Here is a 15,999-nt window from a genome sequence, read left to right as displayed (position 1 = left end):
AGTCCACTTTAAATTTTTAGTTCAGACATACAGCACAATAACAGGCCTTTCTGGCCCACAAACCCGTGCCACCAAATTAACCTACAAACCATGTACATTTTTTGAACATAGGAGTCTGGACCATCCAGAGGAAACTCGCACGGTGATGGGGAGAACATTCAAATCCCTTACAGACAGCATCGATTAGGAACCTGGGTCGCTGGCGCTGTAACAGCGTTGCACTAACCACGATTGTAGCTTTAGCCTTAATAGCTCCAAAAATGGCCCAGTATCAAAGTTCCATTCAAAAGATTTTAATAAAGTGATGTGCTGGAGAAACTCAGCAGGTCACACAGCATCCACAGGAAGTAAAGGATGACCATCGTTTTGGGCCTGTCAGGTTTGTCTATTGCACTCAACCCCACCATCTGCAGATTTTCTTGTTTAACTATATTCTAGGGTTTGTTCTCAGAGCTGATCAGTATCCACATTTCATATACCCAAGAAACAAACTGCTGGGAGAAATAGGTGGGTAAGTCAGCGCTGATGGAGGGAAATAAATAATCAATGTGTCAGATTGATCACCTGCTTCAGGACTGAGAGAAAGAAGTCGGGATTAAAGAGGGGAGTGATCACAAAAGTCTGCAGATGCTGTGGTTGGAGTCAAAACACAGAAACACTGGAGGAACTCAGGAAGACTCACAGCGTCCATAGGAGGTAATATTATGTGAGCCCTTCCTCATGGCTTGAGTGAAAAAAGGCAGGTGTCTGAATTGAAGCCTGGGAAAGAAAGGGGGTAGGATAGGAGGGGAGGGGGGAAGAACAGACAAACAGACAAAAGGTGTTAATTGGATATTAAAAGGAAAGGTGAAATTTGATTTTGGCTCCGAAAAAGGAAACGGGGGAAAGGGAAATGAGAGAGGAAAGAAGACTGAGGAAAATGATAGGGGGAGAGGGTGGGGGTTCTAACGGAAACCAGATAAGTTAAGGTTAATGTCATCCAGTTAGAGGGTGTCCAGGCGGAAGATGAGATGTTGTTCCTCCATTTTATGGATGGTTTCAGACTGGCAGTGCACAAGACCATGGACATACGCGTCAGCAAGGGAATGGGGCGGGGAATTGAAATGGGTGACCACTGGGAGATCCACGCCATTGAGGTGGACAGAGCTGAGGTGTTCAACAAAGCGATCTCCCAGTCTGCATCCAGTTTCTCCGAGGTAGAGAAGACGACAATAGAAGCACCAGAAGCAGTAGATTCACAAGTGAAATGTTGCTTCACTTGGAAGGATAGTTTGGGGGCCCAAATGGAGTTGAGGGAGGAGGGAGGGGAGAGACATATTTAATATTAATGAATCAATCTAGCATTAATTGCTGTCTGTGGAAAAATATTCTAATCTTCCCAAAAGGTTGGCTGTGATATTTAGATGTTTTCTTTTACTAGATTCTTTTACTAGAATCGAAGGACAGTGGGCCATCCCAGGAGAGTAACACACTCACGTCAGCCACAACACAAATGTAACATAACATAACATAACAATTACAGCACGGAAACAGGCCATTAGGCCCTTCTAGCCCTTCTGCTTGTAACATGCACAAGCAGTCATCTGGCCAGCCCCTGCTTCTAATTCTCATGAAATATCTGTCTGTCCAAGAAAGTGGCTCACCACAACATCTTCAACCCTTTTTTGGCTATGGCCCCCTTCTCTGTGAAGCAGTCACATTTAGTTGGTTTCTTCCGTAGTTCTCTTACCGACAACACAAAAACATAAAATATCTTTCATGATCAGTCTGTGCCCACCCCCCCCCAAAACGTCCTGGAGCCCCCTGTGGGGACCATATGGCCCCTGTTGAGAATTGCTGTGCTAAATCATCTAATAATCGCACACTATTTAAAAAAAATATAATTTATACATTCTGTATGAAAGCATCAAGGTTCTTGATTAGCCAGGGATCAAAAGTCATGGAGAGGCCGGGCAGTGGGGCTGAGTGGGAAAGTGGATCAGCTCATGATTAAATGATGGGGCAGACTCGATGGACTGAATGGCCTATTCCTTACAGCCTTACTGAGAAGGAATGGATTAAATAGATTGACTTCCACACTGCCCTAAGCCTCACCCTCACCCCCAAGCTCTCAGCTCTGAGGTTTCAGAGCCCAAATGCATTTACTGAACATTGTAGAGTGTGATGAACATGAATTAGTGCAAGTCTCATATCAGAATGTGCCACTTATGGAAGATGTGTAAATGCCTCCTCAGTTCCCAGGGGAGACTTTATAGCCGTTGTTGACAAATTAATGATTAACATGTAGCCTACAGGGAAACAAATATGTCTTGCAGCAAGTGCAGTCACTCAGGAGGAAGAGGACTTTGGATACGAGTCCCAGTGCTTTCCCGCAAAGGGGGGGGGTCTTCACCTTGCATTCAGTTTGGAGTCTATTCTCAAGGCCTACCGTTCATACTAGGGTGGTAAAGGGTAAATGACTACCGTTTGCTGGAGAAACCCAATGGGTCCTCCAGCATCAGTGGGAGGAAAGGAATGGTCGACGTTTGGCTCATCTTTTCCCTCCACAGATGCTGCCTGCCCTGTTGTCCAGAATTTTGTTTTTTGTTCCAGATTCCAGCATCTGCAGTCTCTTCTGTCATCATGTGAACCCTGGTTATTCTCCATCTCTTTTTCCATCAAAAGGGGAAGAGGCCAGTTTTCTCATCTCCTAATCAGAACTCAAGCCCCATTCCTGAACAATCTTTTGATACCTCAGAGCAGCACCAAGGGGGCGCCGCACCACAGGAGGGGCATCCTGAGGGAGCGCCGCACCACAGGAGGGACATCCTGAGGGAGCGCCGCACCACAGGAGGGACATCCTGAGGGAGTGCCGCACCACAGGAGGGGCATCCTGAGGGAGCGCCGCACAGTGTGAGGACAGGCGCCAAGGGAGTGCCACACCGCAGGAGGGGCATCGCAGAGTGAGCCCACACCGCAGGAAGGAAATCATCACCTTTTTGTGGGATGATGCTATACATAAAGTGCATACATACAGGGTCACTGTAGCTGAAACCAACTGCTGAATCACAAACATCATGGGAGGTGTAATTAAACAGTAAATTTTGTCCTCTTGTATCATCACTGCCCTCTGCTTTTCACAGACATATCTCTCCACGGCACCAACTATTTCCCTCATGCTCGTTTCTTTTTAATTTTGTTATAGCATCAGAGGCCATTTTATGTAGTAGCTAAATGTAGTAGCATTTGGCCCCATTCTCCTTCATGAACCCATAAAACTTTTGCTTGTCCTCCCAGTCAATCATTTTGGGGAAACTTATGGACTCCCATTAACCAACCAGCAGATCACTGGGACATGAGAGAAAAACAGAACACCTGGGGAAACCAGAGATAGACATGAAGTGCAAATTCTGCGTAGACAGCACCTGAGCTCATGGTCAGTTGGGCTTCATTAGTTGGGGGATTGAGTTCAAAAGTCGTGAGGTCAAGTTGCAGCTCTACAAATCTCTGGTGAGACCAAAATTCAGTTCAGTTCTGTTTGCCTCATTACAGGAAGGATGTGGAAGCTATGGAGAGGGCACAGAGGAGCTTTACCAGGACGTTGCCCAGATTGAAAAATAAGTCTTATGAGGCAAGGTGAGCAGAGCTGGGACTTTTCTCTTTGGAGCGTAGAAGGATAAGAGAAGACTTGATAAAGGCCTACAAGATTCTGAGAAGCATGAGCACCAGGACCTTTTTCCCATCATGGAAGTAGCAAATACCAGAGGTAATCTGTCCAATATGATGGGAGGAAAGTTTAGGGGAGACATCAGGGGTAAGTTGGTAAGTTTTTTTTTATATACACAGAGAGTTGTGGGTGCCTGGAATGCTTTGCCAGGGATGGTGGTGGTGACTGGAATACTGGGGGCATTTAAAAGACGTTTAGACAGGCACATGGATGAAAAAAAAGAGGGTTATGAGGTAGGGAAGGTTTTTAAAATCAGTAGGTACATATGCGTTGGCACAACATCATGAGGCGAAGGACGTGTACCGTGCTGTAATGTTCTATGTTTGAAGTTGGGTCAGTGCAGCAAGGGCAGCAACATCCTTCTCATCACGCCGTCCCGAGGGTCTCAGGAGGATTTGCTTCTGCCCAATAACATGGGTTCTGAGTTAGCTGAAAAAATCCTCGGTGGGATCCAGTCTGGGCTGTTCCCTGCCATTAGCACCATTAATCACTGGCCCCACCCAAAGACTAGTTGTTCCCCTCCACAAGGGATCACCCTGCAATGCCGGACGGACATGGCTCACTGCACATCTACGCTAGCCAAAAAGGATATTCTTGTGAAGAAATTATCCAGGTTCTTTATGTGATGCCATGAATCTGTGAAAGAACACAACTGAAATTAGAAACTTCAGACTGTATAACCTATAGCACAGGTTATGCAAGAGCAAGAACTTTCAACTTGTTAGATATAAAGAGCAGGACCAAGCCGATTGGGCCCGCAAGCCTGATCCTCCAATCAAACAGTCAGACGAGGAAGTCCAAAGGTGTGGGGGGAGAGTGAAAGAATTATTGAGGCCCACATTGAATCATAGAATCATAGAACACTACAGGACAGAAACAGAGCCCTTCGGCCCTTCTAGTCTGACCCAAACTTTTTTTTTGCCTAGTCTCACTGACCTGCATCCAGTCCATAGCCCTTCATATCCCTCCTATCCATGTACCTGCCCAAATTCTTCTTAAATGTTAAAATTGAGGCCATATTCACCACTCTCTGTGTGAAGAAGTTCCCCCTAAACTTTTCCCCTTTCACTCTTAACCCATATTCTCTGGTTTGTATCTCACCCACCCTGTGGAAAAAGCTGACCTACATTTACTCTGTCCCCCTCATAATGTTAAATACCTCTATCAAATCTCCCCTCATTCTTCTATACTCCAGGGAACTTTACCTTAACATCCCAACTCCTGAATTCAATACTTTGATTTACAAAGGCCAATATCCCAAAAGCTCTCTTTACAACCTTCTCCACTTGTGATACCATTTTCAAGGAATTACGTATCAGTATTCCTAGTACCCTACAATTTACCGTATACGTCCTTTCTTGGTTTGTCCTTCTAAAATGCAACACCCCACACTTGTCTGCATTAAATTCCATCTGTCAATTTTCAGCCCATTTTCCAGCTGGTCCAGATCCCTCTGCAAACTTTGAAAACCTTCCTCACTGTCCACAACGTCTCCAATCTTAGTGTCATTTGCAAACTTGCTGATCCAATTTACCACATTATCATCCAGATCATTAATAGAGATGACAAACAACAATGGTCCCAGCACTGATCCCTTGGGCACACCATTAGTCACAGGCCTCCAGTCTGAGAAGCCACTTCTCTACAGCTTCTTCTGTCCAGGCATTGCCGATTCCAGTTCACTATTTCACCATGAATAACGAGCGTCTGAACCTTCCTGACCTATCTCCCATGTGGGACCTTGTCAACAACATCCACAGCCTTTCCTTCATCAACTTTCCTGGTAACCTCCTCAAAAAACTCTCTAAGTTTGGTTAAACATGACCTACTCCACATAAAGCCATGTTGACTATCCTCAATCAGTTTCTGGCTATCCAAATAATTATATATCCAATCTCTCAGAACATCTTCCAATAATTTACCTACTACTGACATCAGCCTCACAGGCCGATAATTTCTTGGGTAACTTTTGGAGCCTTTTTTAAACAATGGAACATCTTCTAATCCTCCGGCACCACACCCGTGACATGGACATTTTAAATATTTCTGCCAGAGCCCCTGCAATTTCTACACAAGTCTTCCTCAATGCCCGAAAGAATATCTTGTCAGGCCCTGGGGATTTATCCATCCTTATTTGCTTTAAGACAGCAAGTATCTCTCCTCTTTAATCTGTACAGGTTCCATGTCCTCACTGCTTGTTTCCTTAGTTCCCATGACATTGTTTCAGTTTCCTGAGTGAATACTGATGAAAAAAAAAATTGTTTCTCCCTATCTCTTTTAGCTTCATACAAAGCCAACTAGTCTGATCTTGAAAAGGACAATTTTGTCCCTGACTATCCTTTTGCTCTTAATACACCTGTAGAAACCCTGAGGATTTTCCTTCACATTGTCTGCCACAGCAAACTCACGTCTTCTTTGACCCTGATTTCTTTCTTGAGGTTTTTCTTGGACTTTCTATACTTCTCAAGGACCTCATTTGCTCCGTGTGGCCAATACCTGTTATACCCTTCTCTCTTCTTCCGAACCAGATCCCCAATATCCCTCAAAAACCAAAGATCCCTCTGCCTGCTGACCTTGCCTTTAATCCTGATGGGAACATACATAGAAAATAAGTGCAGGAGTTGGCAATTTGACCCTTCACGCCTACACCGCCATTCAATATGATCATGGCTGATCAGTACCGAGTTCCTGCCTTCTCCCCATTCTCCCTGACCCCCTTAGCCATAAGGGCCAAATCTAACCTACTCTTAAAATATTGACAAGGAACCGGCCTCAACTATTTCATGTGGCAAAGAATTCCACAATCCACCACTCTGATAGAAATTTTTCCTCATCTCAGTCCTAAAAAACTTCCCACTTATTCTTAAACTGTGATCCCTGGTTCTAGTTTTTCCCAGCATTGGAAACAACCTACGTGCGTCTTGTCTGTCTAAACCCCGTACTCTCAAAACTTCCCCTTTGAAGGTCCTCTATTACCTCGCACATACTTGCCTGAAAACATCTTATCCCAATCCATGCATTCTAGATTTTTTCTCATTTCCTCAAAATTAGCCTTTATCCAATTTAGAAACTCAATCCGAAGCCCAGACCCATCCTTCTCTAATGGCATCATGATCACTGGACCCAAAATGTTCCCCTACATATACCTCTGTCACCTGTCCTGTTGCGTTCCCTAATAGGAGATCCAGTATTGCACCCTCTCTAGTTGGTACATCAATATACTGATTTAGAAAACTTTCCTGAACACACTTGAGAAACTCTAAGCCATCCAGCCCCTTAACAGGATGGGAGTCCCAGACAATATGTGGAAAGTTAAAATCTCCTACGATCACAACCTTGTGTTTCCTGCAGCTGTCTGCTATCTCTCTGCAGATTTGTTCCTCCAATTCTTGTTGAGTATTGGGCGGTCTATAATATAACCCCATGCATGTGGTCATACCTTTCCCGTTCCTCAGCTCCACCCATATAGACTCAGTAGACAAACCTTCTGGTCTGTCCTGCCTGAGCACAGCTGTGAGATTTTCCCTGACGAGCAATGCCCCTCCTCCCCCTTTCATTCCCCCCTGTTCTATCATATCTAAAGCAATAGAAGGCCAGAACATTGAGCTGCCAGTCCTGCCTGTCCTGCAACCAAGTTTCACTAATGGTCACAGTCATAATTCCATGTGCCAATCCACGCATTAAGCTCGTCTGCCTTTCCTACAAAACTCCCTGCATTGAAATAGATGCACAATAGAAAATTTCCACCATATACAACCTTGACTTTTAACAGTGCAAGTAATTTTCACTTTATTTTTTCCTGCCTTCTCTCCTCTATCTGCTCTAACACACTGATTCCCACCCCCTACAAATCTAGTTTAAACACACTGGACCACTAGCAAACCTTCCCACAAGGATCTTAGTCCCCCTCCACTTCAGATGCAAACCGCCCTGTCGGAAGAGGTCCCAGCTTCCCTGGAAGAGAGCCCAATGATCCAGAAACCTGAAGCCCTCCCTCCTGCACCATGTGTTTTGCCATATGTTAAGCTGCGTTATCCTCCTATTTCTAACCTCACCCTTGATATTATTGAATTGTGGAGCAGGCTAGAAAGGGGGCTGACTTGCTCCTGCTCCTGGTCCAAAACATTAAGATGAAAAATATCTGAGAAGATGAACAGGAATACAGAGGGAAAGGAGTAAATGCCAGGAGTGGAGAGAATACCAATTAAAAGCATCCAGAAGGAGCAGAACAATTGGAAAAATGGCAAATGCTTAACATGGTAGACAGGATGTGGTTAAATCTGAAGAGAAGAGGAGCTGTAGGTGATATTATATTCATGATATTGATTCAGGAGAGAGGGTGAATCAGATCAAAATGGAAGTCAGAAAAAAGCTCTGTACCTTTGAGTCCCTCTGGAACATGAACCAATAGGTCTTCACCTGGTGGGGAATCCTCCTCAAACTCATCCCCCACAAGTCGCTGATACTCCTGGTGGGGCTCAAACCTCGCCATTTTATATCACATTCCCCAGAGCTGACCTGTGTGAACAGCTGAAAGAACACAGCAGTCTCAATGTGTGCAACAGCAAGGCAGGATGCAACATGGGAACAATTTGGGAATGCACTGAATGGGAAGAGCGGAAAAAGGGGCCAGCCTTAGGAGACATAACTAAATTCAATTAAAAGTATCACATATTTTCTCATTTTCTGCATACGAGTTTATGGGCTGGTCAGTGCATCATACAGATTTTTTAAAATTTTGACATACAGCCCTTTTGGCCCACAATTCTGTGCCTCCCAATCACACCCAATTGACCTACAACCCTGTATGCTTTGAAGGGTGGGAGGAAACCCATGCAGACACGGGGAGGATATGCAAACTCCTTACAGACAGCGCAGGATTCAAACCCCAGTCCCGATCGCTGGTGCTGTAAAGGCGTTGCATTAACTGCCAAACCAACTGCCCGATATGATTCAAATGTGATTCACAGAGAAACAATGACAAGTTGAACTGCGGGGAGTTGCTACAACTGCCAATGCATTAGGATCAATGACCCTAGGACTCTGGTCAGAGAAATATGGAAACATACTTTGTGAGAGGAGGTCAATAACCAAACTGGTCACTAGTGGATGGCAATGTAGCCCAGCCAGAATATAAATCAAAAACAAAAATGCTGGTAACACTCAGCAGGTTCCAGATTCTTGAAAGTGAGAAAGGGATGAGATTCTTGGCAGATTTTGAGCTTCCTTTCTCCCTTTTCAATTCCATGCGCCATTCCCTTGCTGACATGTTTCCGATTTATTGCCACAAACATGAGATCACGTACAACCCTGAGATTCCTTTTTCCTGTGCAAGAATTACGACTAATTGGTAGTGCAAAAAGAAACTGTGCACAGCGTAAACATGTAAACAAAGAACTGTAAATAGATAACAAATGTAAAGAAATTGACTGTGCAATACAGAGAAAAAAATCAATAAAGTGTGCATGTAAGAATCCTTAAATGAGTCTCTGATTGAGTTTGTCATTGAGGAGTCTAATGGTGGAGGGCGGCAGTGTTTCTGAACCTGGTCGTGCGAGTCTGGTGACACCTACACCTCTTTCCTGATGGCAGCAGCGAGAACAGAGTGTGCGCTGGGTGGTGTGGGTCTTTGATCATTGTTGCTGCTCTCCGATGGCAGCGTTCCCTATAGATGTACTTAATAGTGGGGAGGATTTTGACTGTGATGTCCTGAGCTGTGTCCTCTACCTTTTGGAGGGCTTTGCACTCAGGGGTATTGGTGCTCCCATACCAAGCTGGTCAGCACACTTTCCACCACATATCTGTAGAAATTTACCAGGGTTTCTGGTGTCATACCAAATCTCCACAATCCCTTGAGCAAGTAGAGGCTCTGACGTGCTTTCTTCACGATGCCATTGTGTTGGGTCTGACATTGAGTGCAAGGTTGTTGTTGGAGCACCATTCAGCCAAGTTTTCAATCTCAATCCTGTAAGATGACTCATCCCCTTCCTTAATACAACCGACTACTGTGATATTGTCAGCAAATTTGTAGATGGTGTTATTGCTGTACCAAGCTACACAGTTGTAGGTGCAAAGTGAGTAGAGCAGGTGGCTAAGAACACAGCCCTGTGAGCTCTGATACTGATGGAGATTGTGGAGGACAAGTTCTTACCAATCTTCACTGATTTTGGTCTGGAGGTGAGGAAATCCATGATCTAATTAAACTTCCAGGTCTTGGAGTTTGCTGATCAGTTTTGAGGGGACGATGGTGTTAAATGCTAAACTGTAGTCTATAAAGAGTATCCTGATGAATGCATCTTTGCTGTCCAGGTGTTCCAGAGCTTTGTGTAGAGCCAGTGGGACGGCATCCGCCATAGACCTGTTCCTATGAGAAGCGAGCTGGAATGTATCCATGTCTGTCCATGGTCTCATGCATTACCAGACTGAGACTAACCGCAAATTGGAGGAACAACACCTCATCTTCCTCCAACTGGATGGTATTAACATAGACTTCTCCAGTTTCCATTAAAACCCTCCCCTCTTCTTCTTCCCCATCTCCTTTCTCCCTCTCTCCTTTCACAGAGCTACAATCAATTCTCACTTTTCCTCTTATCATATCCAGTTAACACCTTTTGGTCTGGACTCCTCCCCCTCCCATTCTTCCCCCTTTCTCTCTCCAGTCTTTATCCAGACACCTTCCTGTTTTTTTGCTTATACCTTGAAGAAGGGCTGCGGGTCAAAATGTCAGTAATATAAATTTACCACCTTAGGACGCTGCGCTATTGGCTGAGTTCCTCTAGCATTTCTGTGTGTTTTTCCCTTCTCCCTTTCTCAGTTCTGACGAAGGGTCTCTGGTCTGAAATCTTTTTAAAAAATATTTTATTTATTAGAAAACAAAGTAATAACCACAATTACAAAATTAAAATATTAACAAATTGTCAAAAACTTTCATGGTTACATGGAAAAAAAATCCTAAAAAGAACTACAAAGAATCCTAAAAAGAAAAAAAAACCTAATCACCCCACCCTCCTATCCATCCCTCCCTTTAACCAAATTCTACCCCCTACTCCCTTCATAAAACCCTAATCACCCTACCCTCCTATCCACCCCTCCCCTTAACCAAATTCTACCCCCTACTCCCTTCATAAAACCCTAATCTCCCTACCTTCCTATCCATCCCTCCCCTTAACCAAATTCTACCCCCCACTCCCTTCATAAAACCCTAATCACCCCACCCTCCTATCCACCCCTCCCCTGAACCAAATTCTACCCCCTACTCCCTTCATAAAACCCTAATCACCCCACCCTCCTATCCACCCCTCCCCTTAACCAAATTCTACCCCCTACTCCCTTCATAAAACCCTAATCACCCTACCCTCCTATCCACCCCTCCCCTTAACCAAATTCTACCCCCTACTCCCTTAATAAAACCCAAATCACCCCACCTTCCTATCCACCCCACCCCTTAACCAAATTCTATCCCCCTATTCCCTTCATAAAACCCTAATCACCCCACCCTCCTTTCCACCACTCTCTTTAACCAAATTCTACCCCCCTACTCCCTTAATAAAAAAAGAGACCAAGGAAAAAAAGGAAGACATAAGGAGAATAACGTCAGTCATTCATTCACTAAACCGTGTGGAGATTCAGCTGCACTCACGACCAGGCTCAGATTTTCAAATTAGAATAGTTCAAATATGGGCTCCAAATCTTACTAAATACATAATATTTATCTCGTAAATGATAACTATCTTCTCCATTGATATACAAGACCTCATTTCTGAATGCCATCTTTGCAAATTAAGGAACATTTGATCTTTCCATGAAACAGCTATACATTTCCTTGCTAGAGCTAATCACAAGAACGCCATTTGAAATTTATTTAATTTATTAAACAAAGCCAGTTCAGTAAGTTCCGCAATTTAAAAAATCTTTGGGTCCAGAGAAAATTGTATTTTCAGGATATCCTGCAAACAGTTTCCCAATTTAGCCTAAAAACCCTTCTCTTTATCACAACTCTGGTCTGAAATCTTAACTAATTTTCTCACCCCCGACCCTCTTGAGCATGTCCAGATTTTATAATGGAGCAGGTTAATCCGATAATACAAGAAAGTAAGAAATCAGAGTCGGCCATCTGGCCTGTCACGTTTGCTTCGCCATTCAGTAAGTATAGATCTGGCCATGGACTCTGCTCTATTTTCCTGGCCATTCCTCATAACCCTGAATTATCCTAAAATTCAAAAATCTATCCAGCTGTGTTTAAATACATTTCACGAGGCAGCCTCCACTGCTTCCTTTGGCAGAGATTTCCAAATTCACTCCTCTCTGGCAGCAGTTCTTCTTCATTGCTATCTTTTTTCTCTCTCACTTTTCATTTTCTCCCCCCCCATCCCCCCCCACGTCCTAGTGGGCTCCCTGCCTCTCCCACCTTCTATCCTATACCCTATCCCTGGAGAAGGTTTAGAGAAGATTCACAGGAATGATTCCTGGAATGAAGGGATTACCATTTGAGGAAGTTCAGAAGAATAAGGGGTTGGGGTGGCAGTTGGGGGAGACCTCAGAAGCATTTTGAAGTTGAAAGGCCCAGCAGAGTAGAAATGGCAAAGTTGTTTCCTATGGTAGGGGAATCTAGGACAAGAGGACACAACTTCAGAAATGAAGGGGCCCATTTAAAACAGAAGTGAAGAATTTATTTAGCCAGAGAGCGGTGAACCTCTGGAATTTTCTGTCATGGGAAACTGTGGAGGCCAGGTCATTGGATGTATTTAAGGCAGAGATTGATAGGTATCTGAATAGTCAGGGTATCAAAGGGGGTATCAAAGGTTATGGGGAGAAGGCAGGGGAGTGGGGCTGAGTGGGAGAACAGATCAGCTCATGATGGAATGGCAAGGCAAACTTGATGGGCTGAACGGCCAACTTTTCTCCTGTATCTTATGGTCTTATCTTAGTTTCAATAAAGCGCCCCACCCCAAAACGTTGGTTGCCCATTTCCACCTATGGATGCTGCCTGATTTTCGGAGTTCCTCCAGTGGTTCATTGTGTGTCCAATAGTATTAGTCCCAGGATACTATTAAGCCAACTCCTCATTTCCAGATCAACCTGGTAAGTCTCCTCTGCACTGCTCTCCAAAGCCAGTATGAGTCGAGAAACAAGAAGAAAGTCTGCAGACAGTGGGGGTCGATTACAAAGCACAAAAATGGTGGAGAAACTCAGCAAGTCACACAGCATCCATGGGAAGAAAAGTCCTTCAGGCTGAAACATTGCTTAATCTTCCAGCAGAGAGGATCACTGGAGTCTCCCTCCACCCTCCCCACCCCATCAACATGATATACCAGGATCGTTGTCCGAAGAAGGCAGGCAAAATCAATGAGGACCCCTTCCGCCCCGCACACAGCATCTTTCAGCTGCTTCCGTCAGGGAAGAGACACAGGAGGATCAGAGCCAGCACCGCCAGGCTGAGGAACAGCTTCTTCTCACAGACAGTGAGAATCTTCTTTGGCTTGGCTTCGCGGACGAAGATTTATGGAGGGGGTAAAAGTCCACGTCAGCTGCAGGCTCGTTTGTGGCTGACAAGTCCGATGCGGGACAGGCAGACACGGTTGCAGCGGTGCAGCAGTGAGAATACTGAACGACTAAAGGATTTGATCACACTGACCCTCTGAGACTCTCATTTGTACAAAGCAATACTTATATATTTATTTGTATAAATGAAATACTTGTCCTACATATGTATTGTTTTTCTGTATGCATGTTATGTCTGGTTGTGTGTCTGCGTGTTTTGAACTTAGGACCAGAGAACGCTGTTTTGTTGGGTTGTACTTATACAATCAGATGTCAATAAACTTGACTTCCTGTGGATGCCATTTTTGTGTATTGTACTCCAAAGCCGGTATATCCTTTCTCAGGTAAGAAGACCTGAACTGCAGAGTATTCAAGGTACAGTGGCAGCAGTATCCTGAAGCAGGAACTGCCATCAGAACTAAACGTTACTTTATCTGATCCCATGACTGATAATTAATAAAGTAATTGAAAACTCTTTGTGCTGCTTTGAAACTTGAGACAAAACAAGCTGTTAATTAATGGTGGTAGCTCTCCCCAGAGGGGGAGGGAGAGAGAGAGAGAGAGAGAGAGAGAGAGAGAGAGAGAGAGAGAGAGAGAGAGAGAGAGATGACTTGATAAGGATGGAAGCACAGAAATGTTAAATGTCGAAACTTAAAAGAGCGGAAGGGCTTGGGTTTTCAGCAAATATGAAAACACCGGAATACGCTGAGGGTTTATAGCAGGTCAGACAGTGTCCACATAGACACTAGATAAAAAAAGACAGGTAACCTGTCTTTCCTTATTCCTGACAAAGGGCTCAGGAATGAAACGTTGGCTTTACTTCCTTTGACCTGCTGCATAACCTGCTGAGTTTCTCCAGCACACTTTTATACTGTAAAGGGAGGATGAGGCAACTGTGGCTGACAAGGGAAGTCAAAGACAACATCAAAATTGCAAAACTTAGTAAGAAACTCAAGAATTGGGTAACTTCTAACTAATGGAAGGCAACTAAAAAAGGAAATAAAGGGGGGGAAAAATGAATCATGAAGTTGAGCTACCCAATAATATAAAATATACCCAGTTTTATCAGAAATATAATGACATAAGAGTGGACATTGGACTGCTGGGAAATGGCACTGGAAAAGTGGTAATGGAGAAGAAAAAAGTGGCAGATGAACTGAATACTGTATATTTTGCATGTAAGTCAAGTCTTGAAACCCTCAAAAATCTCTCAAAAAATAGGGTAGACTTATACACCAGATATACTTGTGAGACCTTAAATTCAGCTGAAAAAAAATTGCTGAACGCCGATTTGGCATATAAATCAACCCTGGAAGCACCTCCCCACCATCAGCGGCGCTGCTCCCCAACACCTCCCCATGCCAGGAGCCACCATAACCCACCCAGACATTCTACAATTGTAGAGCCCAAAGTCGCCACTCCTTCCTGGAGCCCGAGGTCCCCGCTCCTGCCCTGAAGCTGACACGTAGCTGTTGTTACTGCACTTGGACAGTGAAATGACTTCTTTGATACGGATGGCACCACATCTGATGTTGAGAATGGAGTTGCCATCACCGACTCCGGCTGTAGCCAATGGTGAAGACTTGGACCCAGCTCCATTTGGCATCTTCCCAGCCAGAAGCAAAAGTTTTATTAATTTTTTAAAAATTGATTGCTTAATTTATAGCTTTGTAACTTGGTGATTGGGGTGTTGTAACAAAGTTTGGGCTGTTGCTGGGAGGCTCGGACAGCCTGAAAATGAAGGGTGGGGGGGGGTTGATTTATATGCCTGTAAAACAAGTCTGAAAAGGTGATCAACCAACCTGCCAGTCAACATACGCCAAAATATATACTGGTAGGTATTCTGTGCCAGTCTTCACTATGGAAGACACCAGCGACAGGGTAGAGTGCAGAGGACAAAAGTAAATGTAGTCGGTATTACTAAGAATGTGCTTGGGAAGCTGAAAGGTCCAAAGGTGGATAAGTCTCCTGCACCAGATGGACTACATCTCAGGATTCTGAAAGAAGGAGCTGAAGAGATTGTGGATCCATTAGCCACGATTTTTTTAAAATCACTGCAGTCAGGAGTGGTTCTAGAGAACTGGAAGGGACAGAGGCAGCAGGCGAGGTCATACAGAAGATCTGTACAGTGTTCTGAAAGAGCTCTCCAGGAAAAGTATTAACATAACATAATTACAGCATGGAAACAGGCCATTAGGCCCTTCTAGTCCGCACCGAACCAAGCACCCCTTTCTAGTCCCACCTCCCTGCACAATGCCCATAACCCTCCATCTTCTTCTCATCCATAGACCTGTCCAACCTTTTCTTAAATAATACAATTGACTCCGCCACCACTATTTCTCCCGGAAGCTCATTCCACACGGCTACCACTCTCTGAGTAAAGAAATTCCCCCTCATGTTACCTCTAAACCTCTGCCCTTTAACTCTTAACTCATGTCCTCTTGTTTTAATCTTTCCTCCTCTTAACGGAAATAGTCTATCCACATCCACTCTGTCTATCCCTTTCATAATCTTAAATACTTCTATCAAATCCCCTCTCAACCTTCTACACTCCAAAGAATAAAGACCTAATCTGTCCAATCTCTCCCTGTACTCTAGATGCTTAAACCCAGGTAACATTCTGGTAAACCTTCTCTGCACTCTCTCCACTCTGTTTATATCCTTCCTATAATTAGGCGACCAGAACTGCACACAGAACTCCAAATTAGGCCGCACCAACGTCTTATACAATCTCAACATCACCTCCCAACTCC

At 44.3% G+C, this 15,999-nt stretch overlaps 1 protein-coding gene across 8 annotated transcripts in view; it reads right to left on the bottom strand.

Moving 5' to 3' along the window:
- The window catches only part of atg9b (autophagy related 9B), an 87,898-nt gene that overhangs the window by 59,180 nt on the left and 12,719 nt on the right, over positions 1-15,999 (bottom strand). For 5 of the 8 annotated variants that reach the window (XR_011352607.1, XM_069922663.1, XM_069922659.1 and 2 more), the window contains 3 exons: positions 10,451-10,548; positions 8,087-8,236; positions 4,299-4,342 (listed from right to left, as the gene is read on the bottom strand). Coding sequence is in view for 7 of the 8 variants with exons in the window: in XM_069922663.1 (XP_069778764.1) it covers positions 4,299-4,342; positions 8,087-8,198 (156 nt within the window). In the remaining variant the exon portion in view is untranslated. The remainder of the gene's footprint in view (positions 1-4,298; positions 4,343-8,086; positions 8,237-10,450; positions 10,549-15,999) is intronic. The other 3 variants (XM_069922662.1, XM_069922658.1, XM_069922661.1) reach the window with 1 other exon arrangement.

Source organism: Narcine bancroftii, chromosome 2, assembly GCF_036971445.1.
Source record: "Narcine bancroftii isolate sNarBan1 chromosome 2, sNarBan1.hap1, whole genome shotgun sequence".
Classification (NCBI taxonomy): Eukaryota; Metazoa; Chordata; class Chondrichthyes; order Torpediniformes; family Narcinidae; genus Narcine; species Narcine bancroftii.
This window is presented reverse-complemented; position numbering and strand designations above follow the sequence as displayed.